General features: G+C 44.6%; 1 protein-coding gene across 1 annotated transcript in view; it reads left to right on the forward strand.

Moving 5' to 3' along the window:
• atp11a (ATPase phospholipid transporting 11A) overlaps window positions 1-11,419 on the forward strand; it is a 70,362-nt gene extending 58,943 nt beyond the window's left edge. The window contains exons 27-30 of the mRNA XM_079518229.1: window positions 1,956-2,021; window positions 2,491-2,594; window positions 5,180-5,345; window positions 10,501-11,419. Coding sequence (XP_079374355.1) covers window positions 1,956-2,021; window positions 2,491-2,594; window positions 5,180-5,345; window positions 10,501-10,743 — 579 coding nt within the window. The 3' untranslated portion in view covers window positions 10,744-11,419. The remainder of the gene's footprint in view (window positions 1-1,955; window positions 2,022-2,490; window positions 2,595-5,179; window positions 5,346-10,500) is intronic.
• Window positions 11,420-11,785: the final 366 nt, after the last annotated feature.

Consider the following 11,785-nt stretch of genomic DNA (forward strand, 5'->3'; position numbering starts at 1 on the left):
CTCTCTCTGTCTTCCACGCGCTCCCCTTGAGTTCCTGTCGTACCGTTTTTAAGCTTTTCAGTTCTCACCGCTCCATCCACTTCCATCCATCCTCTCACTTCAAAGCGTCCATGGCACTCCTCATTTGAATGTGTAGTAGCAGTTCTATGGTGCTCCATTATTCCCCCAAGCCTTTTTCAAAGCCCTGAACCCCCTGCACAGTACCTAACCGTACGTACCAGCCTCCACTAACATAGTAGATACCTTAGATGCTCCCCCCTACACATCTTCTTATATTTCCTTTTGTGGTAGTAGTAGTGTGTAGAGTATAACATTGTAGATTCAGATTCTGCATCTATGTGTGCTGAGAGTGTGAGTGTGTGTGTGTGCGCGCGTGTGTGTGTGTGTGTGCGCGCGTGTGTGCGTGCGTGTAATCAAATCTTGCATTGGGTCCGTTTCTAATGTCATTGCTACAGTATTCATGGGTGGCTGAGCCTTTTCCCATCGCCACAGACTGTATGCACTGTACTGTATGCGCTCATGTTCATGTACAGTTCTAGCTCACGTGGTGGTCTGCGTAGGGCTGGGCAATATATGGACTAAATCAAATATCATGATATTTGTTTACCAAATACCTCAATATCGATATTGTGAAGATACTGTGGTGATAACTATTAATGCTTTCACCAACAAAAAAAAATGATGGCTACATAATCATCATCAATTCTTATACTGCTAAGAGCGTAAAGACAAACAATAGAACAGCTAGAATGGTATAGAAATAGTTGGTAGTTAGTAAATCGTTTTTTTTTAATATTGTAAAGCAACTTTGGGTACTTAGGAAAGCGATAAATAAATCTGAGCTATTATTATTATTATTATTATTATTGCTAGCCCTTCCTGTGCCCAGCCAAACGTGGTTGGCCGAAATGACATTTGTGATGATTTGATTGGCTGAGCACGGAATGCTATGTATCGATGTATGATAATAAGATCGCCCCTCACTTCACACAGGTGTGACCTTTATTATAGCAAGGCAACACGCGCCTTGTCCACAATTCCAGACCATATCTTGTCTCATATCACAATATTGATATATTGCCCGGCCCTAGTTGTGCATCACGTTGATTTCTCTCATGAAAAAAAAAGAAAAAGCTTATGGAGGAATTCAAGTAAAGTACGGCAGCATGGCACCGGCAACCAGTGCGGTTGTTCACATCAATTCCCTAGTTTCTCTCTAGCTCCATCACCTCCCCTCCCCTTTACTCCCATTCCATCTGTTCATTCCTGATGTCTAGCTTTGAGAACATTGTGGGGGGGGGGGGAAACAATCTCTGCATTTCAGCGGCAAGGAAGATATGGATGGAAAAACGGGTCTGTATTATAGCAGGGGTTCTCAACGTTTTTGGCCGGGGACCCCCGGAAATGCTTTGGCAATGTCTAAATTGACTGCTACAATAACCTTAAACCATTTTGGGCGGGAACCCCTTTTGGTGTTTTAAGCATTGTTATAATTTAGCTATTGAAAAATAGCAGATCTACAAGCTCATAGCGCGCCACCGAGTGGCGCGCTACGAGCTTGTAGGTCTGCTATTTTTGAAAAATCGTGAATTTAAAAAAAAAAAAATATATATATATATATATATTTTTTTTTTAAATAATTTGGGGACCCCCTAAAATAATTTGGCGACCCCCCGAGGGGTCGCGACCCACGGGTTGAGAACCCCTGTATTATAGGATAGTGGAAACCTATTTGGATGATTGGGTGCCACACAAAGAGTGGTGTTCTCCGGTGCATTAGTAAGGGATGATGCGATGCTGTGTCTGTGCACACATCCTCCCTTCGTAGATATTAAAGCAGCGAGCTATAGTCGGCAGCCATTATGGTCACAGAAGGACGCGAGTGACGGGGCCTCCGTCATGACCTCGTGTGTAACGACCAGTTCTCCGTCTCTCTCCCCCCCCCCCCCATGCAGATGTTTGGGAACTGGACCTTCGGGACTCTGGTCTTCACTGTGCTGGTGTTCACCGTCACCCTCAAGGTGCATTATGGGTTTTATTTGTGTGTTATTAGTGCATGGCTGTGTGAGTGTGTGTGTGTGTGTGTGCATCTCATCTGTGTGTACTGTGCGTACAGTGCATACAGTATGTGAGTGTGAGTGTTCGGAGATATGATGCATTATGTAATCCCCATGCGTTTGAAAGCAAGTATTGGTACCGTATGTGAGTGCTCTGTATATGCAGGCACGTGTTGTGCGTGCGTGCGTGCGTGCGTGCGTGCGTGCGTGCGTGCGTGCGTGCGTGCGTGCGTGCGTGCGTGCGTGCGTGCGTGCGTATGTTTCTGTGTGGGACATCATTGATTGACTGATTTACTAGAGCCTAGCTGCTCAGTTAGCAGTAACCCCCCTTAGGCCCTGACAGTTAGCAGTAACCCCCCTTAGGCCCTGACTGTCATTGACTTCATTGACTCAACCTGGTGTTTACTATCATGTGTGTCCTTCTGTGTTGCAGCTTGCCTTGGACACACACCACTGGACCTGGATCAATCACTTTGTCATCTGGGGGTCCCTACTTTTCTACGTCATATTCTCGCTGCTCTGGGGAGGAATCATTTGGTATATTGTCCTTTTTAGTGGTGTCCTGTCTTATCTGTGGCCTTGTCTATCTTGTCTATCTGTGGCCTGGTTCTTGCGATAATTATAGGCCCATAGTCTGATATGTTTAGCCTAGGGATGTGCCGATGAGACATTTTGGCCAATATCGATATCCGATATAATTCATTGCTGTTATGGCCGCAAACCGATATTACCGATATCGATATGATCTCATTCTGTATTAAAAAAATTATAATAATTTTGTCCATTCTGAAAAATACATGTAACCGCGTATCTGCACTGCAGGCTTAGGCAAGTCAGATTTAACTTTAATACCTTTATATTTAATATTGTGCGCTTGTAGATCTGTTCAAGCTGTTACTTTGGGCTTGTTTATCAGTAAAGACAGACCAATTAATCGGACGATTAATTAATCGGTCTGATTGATTAATCGAACCGATGACGTTTGACGATTAATCTAAAAACAACTAGAATCGGCCGATGTGTTTGCCAATTAATCTCCCATCACTAGTTTAGCCCTTTTATTCACATTATACGTAGCATTACTGACAACCATATTACTGCCGTCTAAAGCATACTGTGGTATGTTTGATTTTCGAGGAAGACGATGTATTCAGTTCATTATGGTATAGGTATGAAAATCAACATGAAGACTTGAAACTTGCTAGAGATACATAATCCAACACATTGTCTTGTAATATTTGTTAAAGTTACGTTTCATTGTAAACACTTAAAACCCCATACGTTGTTTTGAGTGGGAGTTCTTCAGGACTCTGTACTAGTGTTTTCGCTACACTTAGCAGAAAATAGCCATAGCCAATTGAATTGTGGATTAGCTGTTTTCTGTGGATTTCCCCCAGAATACGGATGTGGTTAATGTACTTTAAAGTGTGTGTGGATTGATTTGGGAAATCAAATTGAGGAGAGAAGATTGGAGTGGCAGGAACCTTTGTCAATAAATGACGGGGGTAAATGCAGTCAGTTAATACTACAAAGTAACTAGGATAGCAGGTAAATGTCAAACCTAGCGTCTGTCTAAAACGACATGCTATCTGCAGTACTTCAAAAAGAGTCAACAAGAAGTGTTCCCAAATTCTCGCTCTAATCACTTATGGAACCTTGGTGAGAAAAGAGAAAGAGAGAGAGAGAGAGTTGGGAGAGGAAAGAGAAGATAGATGAGGCAGAAAATGACAGCAATACAGAGAGAGGGAGAGTGCACAGCTGCACATGTATGTATATGTGGGTTGCTTGTGCAGTGAATGTCTTTTTATAGGACGCCTTTCCCGACCAATGAAATTAATTTGACCGTATTGCTATGGCAAGTGAGTGAGCAAGTGACATGCTCCTCAACCTATGAGGCTGGCAGACAATATTGAAACCTTATTCTAAACTGACCCCATACCATACTGTACATCCAACTCAGTCCCTGTGCACTTGACAGGACCAGTAGACAAGGAATTAATTACATACTGTATATACCATGGGACCTATTATACTTACTGACATGGTTGGGGGTGCACAGCAATATCTAAATATATCTTGGGTTGGGTGTGAATGTGTGTGAAAGTAGATAACCTTGATACTATACTGCAGATCCACTGTAGCATCAAATGGGAAGCACAGTTTATGCTCAAGGTAAGGTGTGTGCCCTTCATTGCCTTGTAGGACACCACACTGGTGTTTTAAATTTGATGCAGTGAGTGTTGATCATTGTTTGTCCAGCACCTGGGTGAGGTTGTGGATGTGCATGCTCTTATCTCCTCTGTCAGTTGCAATAGGCAAGCCTGGATACATGGCCGCGGGAAGATATTCGCAATAGGAGGTGCTGAACGTTCAGTAGGGGGAGCGCCTCGTGCACGCGCATTTTCGTGCATTTTCACGTGGAAAAGGGGCTTTTACTTTCCCTCTCCACACACATGAGCAAACTGACATGGGCAATTAACCAGGTTAAGGTGCCGATACTGTGATACAGCATATTTATTAGGCCTAGTAACAGAAATCTGGTTGGATTAAATGTATTATTATTTTTCCCCTCCCGTCCGAGGGGGGGCTGTGCCTGGGGGGAGGGAGCACCCCCCCCCCCCCCCCAGCACCCCTACTTCCCTCAGCCATGCCTGGATATACTGTTAGCTGTGAGGAGCTGGGCAGACTTTTTGACAAGGAAGGGTCAGATTCTGCAGATTTTGGTCGTAATGGCTGTTTTTACACTTGCTGAAAATAGCAGATCTACAAGCTCACAACGCGTCTAGCTGCGACACGTTGTGACTCGTGAGCTTGTAGATCGGCTAATTTCAACGTGCAACCAATTGTAAAACTACTAATTGTACTAATGGTAAAGACTGGGAGATACTGGATCTCTTGTCCACTAGTCCCTTCCTAACATTTGGTCTAGTTTTTATTTGTTGACGAAATTGTCAGTATATTAGTTTTAGTCAATATAGCTTCGTTTTCATTTAGTTTCCATTTAGTTTTCGTCAGTGGAAATAGGTGGTCGACGAACATTTTTCGTCTTAGTTTTAGTGGACGAAATCAACACTGGTGTTGAGACCCCCCTCTGTCCCCTGTGTTGTGTCGCCGCCCTGCAGGCCCTTCCTGAACTACCAGAGGATGTACTACGTGTTCATGCAGATGCTGTCCAGCGGCCCGGCGTGGCTCAGCATCATCCTCCTCATCATCATCAGCCTGCTGCCCGACGTCATCAAGAAGGTGCTCTGCAGGGCCGTCTGCCCCACAGCCACCGAGCGCGCACAGGTAGCGTCCTTAAAGTCTCCTAATTCAACACTTTATATGGGCCCTATCTTGCCCTATCTTTATCCCCTAAACTTATTTGCCATTTATTACTATTTTAAAACATTTTAACTAGCTTTATCTACATCGACACGTTGTGAGCTTGTAGGGCAGCTATTTTAACTATTTTAAAATCTTTTAAAATGGTAGCCTGGGGTCCACCTATGCTTTCTATGGCATAGGCAACTCCCGGCAGGATCCGCCGGGAGAATCTAGACGCAACTGCGCGACATGAGACTAATTAATTCGAGCGACAGAGAGAGAGAGAGGAGTGTGTGCGTGTGTGCGTCAATTTATGATAACAAATGGCAAATAAGTTTAGGGATAATGAGTAATAGAGCCCTAGCTCTGTAATGTTCTGTGAGGTTTAGGTTTTGCAGTGGTGGAACCACGTGCTTTTTTTTTGCTCAGCCATTAACCCAAGACTGCCTACTAAAAGATGCTTATGCTAACTAGTAAATCACATCACTTTGTGTGTGTGTGTATTTAAGAGCTCTTAAGTTGGAATTGTCCTACTGACACTTTTTTTTGCTACTGTCGCTCTATCTTTCCCCGTTCCTCTTGTGTTCTTTTACAGTTTGACATTTTTGGGCCAGGGTTTGCTCAATAATATAACATATAACACAGCGAGGAACACCGATAGCCTCCTCGATAGCTATGAGCAGCAACAGTGTGACGTTGTAGTGTCTACTAGTGTGTGACATGCAGAGTTGGGTGTAACGAGTAACGGAATATTTCGTTACTGTAATCACACTACTTTGGTCGGTAACGAGTAATATAACGACACTCCTCCTCCAAATTGATAATCACATTACAGTTACTGGTCGCTGTAGCGCTGCAGTTACTCGTTACTTGCGTCATGTGGCTGCTTTCAGCAGTGTTGCTTTGGAGAATAATGCACACAACGGAGATGAGTTGAACATGAACACTAATGGTGTGCTGGCAACGCACTAGCGGAGTCGCGGACTAGAACATTTCAAACCGGTGTCAGATCAGCAGCAGCACAGCACTTTTTGTTACTGTCATGGACTCGTATGGTGGCCAGACGTCCGGTTTTAGACCCACCTGTCGTCCTCCCTCCCACCTCAACCTCTGGCTGGACACATCATTGTCCGTTTTTTGTGATATACAGTGCTTGTGTCATAACTGTCATTTACGTCGTCTCGGGATTAAAATCTCCGCAGCGCTGCTAAACTCCACATCGAGCCGGCCACACTCACTCATAAACAGAGACAGAGCAGACGTTGGGGTGTTGCCATGTCCGCTTATTATATAAGCGACTTTGGGCTTGTTTTATAAAATAGCCCAGTCAGGCTTCTTTTGGGCTTGTTTTCATAGACATGGCTGCTTGTTTCTCTCCCAAAACCTGGCAAGTTTGGCAACACTGCCAGTGGGAGGGTCGGTTTGTTTGTTGTAGAATGTGTGCTCTCACAATCACTCGCTAGTTAGTTAATGCAGAGATGAATAAACCTAATATGCCGAAATGAAAAACTACATTTAATGAGCAATGGAACAGGGAACTCGACATCATAAAGAAAGGGATCCTAAAGCACTGTGAACATAATATGTTCACAGTGCTTTAGGATCCCTTTCTAAAATAATGAGACTGAGAGAAATCAGTAGCCTATATTATAGGCTACTGATTTCTCTCAGTCTCATTATTTTATTTGAATATATTTTGGGTTAATATTTGCCTAGAGAACCTGTGGTACAGTGGTTTTCAACCATTTTCATATCATACCATATATCATACCAAATGGATTTGGTTTTATTTTACACTATCAAGAGTTAAAGATATAAGGGTTAAATATCTAATGAGTGTCCATTTGGTTACCAACTCTCCATCATTTAGCTGATCTAAAGAAAGATCTTGTGTATGTCCTCCTTATTAGGATTTTAAAGATTTGTTAAGTGGTGGTAAATTATGTGACAATGCATCTCAGGCGATTTTATGGAGTAACGCAAAAGTAATGTAACGAGTAGTGTAACTAAGTTACTTTCTCCAGGGAGTAATCAAGTAAAGTAAGGCATTACCTTTTTCAAAAGTAATGTGTAATATGTAGTGTATTACTTTTTTGAGTAACGGACCCCAACTCTGGTGACATGTGGTTCCCTTTTGCTTAATTAGCTACACCTGCTTCGTGTGAAGCAAGTTGCACCTCGAGTGAAAAGGTGACAAGTCTGACAGATTTCTACCTCCCTTTTTCCACCCCCCTCTCCACCCCCCCCCCCTCTCTCTCTCTCTCTCTCTCTCTTCCCCTTTCTCTGCACCGTAATGGACCACCACAATCAAAAAACACCTGCCCACTTCCTTCACTTCCTTCCACCACCCCTTATCCCCTTCCCTGTACACACTGCTCCTGTTTGCGTTCCTCTTTTCGTTTTCTTTTGTCTTTCACCCCCTCCTCTTCCCTCTGCAACTCCCGCCATCTGTGTTCGGCTCACTAACGGCAGTCGAAACGCCCGTGCCTTACCGTGGAGCCGTCCACCATCTTCATGCTTTCTCAGTCCTCCAGCAGAATGAGTTTCTGATTGGCCCCACAGAGACGGGAGAGGAGGAGTTGGAGGAGGAGGTGACTCTTCTCTATTTTCAGCACTGTTTCTCTGTATGCATGGTGGCATGTTGATAATGTTGATTCACTCATCACTGTCTCACCACACGTACCGACAGCTCTGATAACGTCAAACCTACTACTACTACTACTCACCGCACTGTACTCTGTCCTATTCCCCATACTAACATGTTTCGGCCATATTAGCATATTTAGCATATTGCTAGTGTACATGTGCATGTTCGTCATTAATGTGTCAGTCGTGCTTGGACGTGATTCTTGATTTATGTAGGATGAGAATTGTCCTATGATTGCATTAATTGGCTGGTTTTTACAGGCATGATCAAACATGCACAGGGCTTCTTCTCCATCTGTGAAACAGGCCACACAGTTAGTACTGTTGTATAACTGTAAGTTATAGCTTTGTTTGAAAAGTACAAAATGTAAATGCATCGCTTGACCATTCGAGTCCAGCCATTAGGTCTAAAAGGAGTGGAGGAAATTAAGAGATTTGTTATAGGGGGGAAATTATTTGATTTGCCCTTGAAACACGGTTATCTTGAGACGGGATTAAAGACACACATTCAATGCCATTGTTTTATCCCTCGACCGAGGGGTCCATTGTTACCTCCTCCTCACCTGTATCATCATCATCGTCCACAGAAGGTAAGGACATCGGGGGCCCTGGAGGTTTGTGTGGCCCCCCCTGGCCTCCCCGATGCCGGAGGGGGAGACAGTGAGAGGGACCCACTGCGCCCCACTCGGACCTGCGAGGGGGACAGTGGACAAAAAGCCGCTAGGACCTATAACTCCACGACGACACCCTGCAAAGCAAAGCCCTAGAACACCCCCCCCCCACCTCCCCCCTTTCCCCCCAGGTGGGCTATAGGGTCACCGTGGTAACCGGCACACGGACGGACCGTTTCTAACGGAAGGGGAGGGGTTATTATTAATGCTGCCGCTGTTGTTTTGCGTGCCGCTTCGGCTCTGCATGGGGCGTCGTGGTGTGCTATATGAGTCAGGGGGTGTTTGAGGGGGGCTTGGGGGGGCTTCTTTTGGCTCACTTTCGTCTGGGTGTTTTTGCTGTGCTCCGGAGCTTTTCCCTCCTCGCTCAAAACTGGCTTCTAGGATTAAAAAAAACAATCTCCGTTTAATACTGCACTGCTGGTTCTTCTGTGCCCATGCTGTGCTTCTTGCTGCATGTGAGATGAGAATTAGCCCATTTATGCCTGACCTCAAAGTTTAAAAAAGATCTTCTAAAAATTCTAAATTCTAAAAAATTCAAAAAAAAAAAGAAATCACGATTTTCAAAAATAGCAGACCTACAAGCTCGTAGCGCGCCACTCGGTGGCGCGCTATGAGCTCGTAGATCTGCTATTTTTCAATAGCTAAATTATAACGTAAGGTTTAAAACACCAAAAGGGGTTCTTCCCGCCCAAATTGGGTTAGCATGATCCAGAGAAAATCCATTGCCTACTCTCTCGAAATGTGACTGAACCCTCCGAGTCATTTTGGATCCTTGCCCGCAGCTTTACGAAAACATTGGGGGAAAAAAAGGATAGAGCTTTTCTGCACTTTTGGGTCCTACAGGATGACCTAGTTGACATTTTCTTAGCCAGCACTTGGTGAATTGGAGTCTGTGTGTGTGTGCGCGCTTTTTATAGACACACTGCTTAACCCATTTTGGGCGGGAACCCCTTTTGGTGTTTTAAACATTGTTATAATTTAGCTATTGAAAAATAGCAGATCTACAAGCTCATAGCGCGCCACCGAGTGGCGCGCTATGAGCTTGTAGGTCTGCTATTTTTGAAAAATCGTGAAAATATTTATTTCAGAAAACGAGGATTTAGAAGATTTTTTTTATTTATTTTGAGGTCAGGCCTAAATGGTTTAAACACTGCTGGGCTGTCCCAGATCACTAAGACTGCCCCACTCTGAGACAGATGTCACAGAAACACACATTTAAAAAATACTTAAAAATTCTGTAACAATTTTTCTTAAAAGAAGTACTGTAGTGTACCCATTGATCCTAAACCATTGGCCTTCCCCAGGTTCTCCAAATTCTCATAGTTGACCTAGTATCACGGATGACATCTGGTGCTGAGAGATGGAACAGCATGCATGGATCTGGTTTCCATAGCTGAATGGTATCACTCTCAAATGCAAGGGGGTATTTTCAGAGGATTTGGTTATAGACCAGACAACTACTGTGTAGGCTACCCGGGACAAGATGTACGGACGCGACCTAACCCGCGACAAATTCTTTCGAATATTCATTCGTACGTTTTCCATTTCATTGATGAAATCCTTTGCAGTCTAGGACAAAATGGTTGCCGTGTCCTTGAAATAGTCTCATTATTTATTAAAACGACCATCTGCAGATTGCACGCTTGTCCGATCTTATGAATATACCCTTGTCGTGCCGCATACTGTACCCAAACATTGTGCAGCAAATCATATTTTATGACTGGCACCGTTCATCTTCTCGATGACGTCCTTGATCGTCTGTGTGCCCCTGCGTCCCCCTCACTGGCTTTGTTTTTGTCTTGGGGTCTGTCTCTCCGTAGGACTATGAGAAGCTGGCGCAGGGTGGCACGGCAGAGTTGACTCCACTGTCCTCCCACCTCCACCTCGGGGTCCCAGAAGCCCTCTCGCTCCGCACGTCTGAGCCCCTTCCCCAGAAACTGCTACTGGCCCACTGGGCCGACGGGGCAGGGGCGGCGGACCTGTGCACTCTCAGTCCCTACACGCTCCGTCTATCGGGGGCTGGATACGCCTACTATGCTCCAGGGCCAGAGACCTCCGTGTGAATGCACGCGCAGAAACACACACACACACACACACACACACACACACACACACACACACACACACACACACTCCCCCACTCACTCGGAAACTACACATACTGTATGTGAATTGTGTGTACAGATTTCCCAAGAGGTGTAACCAACACTGTACAAAATACAGCCAAACAAACTGACATGCACACATGCGCACACGTGCGCAGACTTCGTGCGCACACACACACACACACACACACACACACACACACACACACACACACACACACAAAGCAGAAGCATGGAACCTCTACACAGAGTTCACTATGTGCATTTTTTTGGGCCTCTCCTGACCGGTCATCCCTTTAGATATCATTGCCCCCGGCGTCTCGTCCTGGTCTCGTCTCAGTTCCATTTCCGTCCTGTCCCATATCCCCATATCATTCTCGTTCAAGTTTCTAGCTCAGCTGTCCATGTGAAATTACTTGAATACGTCTGCTGTTTAAGACTATGTCACTGAACACATGGGGAACCATATTATGAATGTGTCGTTTCATGCACTATAGGTCTGTCCTACATCAAAATGTCAACAGTTGGGCCTTTTTTGTATAGGTTTACCTCTGTTTATGCCTGTTTCTCTTGTCGACTTCTTTTTTTTTGCTTCTCTGCAAATATGTACGTTATGTTATGTACTGTATGTGGTCTGGCCAAGTAATTTGCAGCCTTCGAGGCGGACCCTTTAGGCATGCGTGGCGTGCGTGCATGCGTGTATAATGTTCAGTGGCGTGCACAGACATTTAGAGGGGCAGGTGCTCAAGTTAAAAAAGGGCACCTTGTGCAGCGCGTGGAACCGGCCGATTGCCTTAATCCATTTTGGGCGGGAACCCCTTTTGGTGTTAGCATTATGTTATGCTTTAGCTATTGAAAAATAGCAGATCTACAAGCTCATAGCGCGCCACCGAGTGGCGCGCTATGAACTTGTAGGTCTGCTATTTTTGAAAAATCGAAAAAAAAGAAGAAAAAAAAAAGTTTTTTTCTTTTTTTTTTCAAAAGGGCACATTGCCAAAAG

Source organism: Electrona antarctica (assembly GCF_951216825.1).
Source record: "Electrona antarctica genome assembly, chromosome: 13".
NCBI lineage: Eukaryota > Metazoa > Chordata > Actinopteri > Myctophiformes > Myctophidae > Electrona > Electrona antarctica.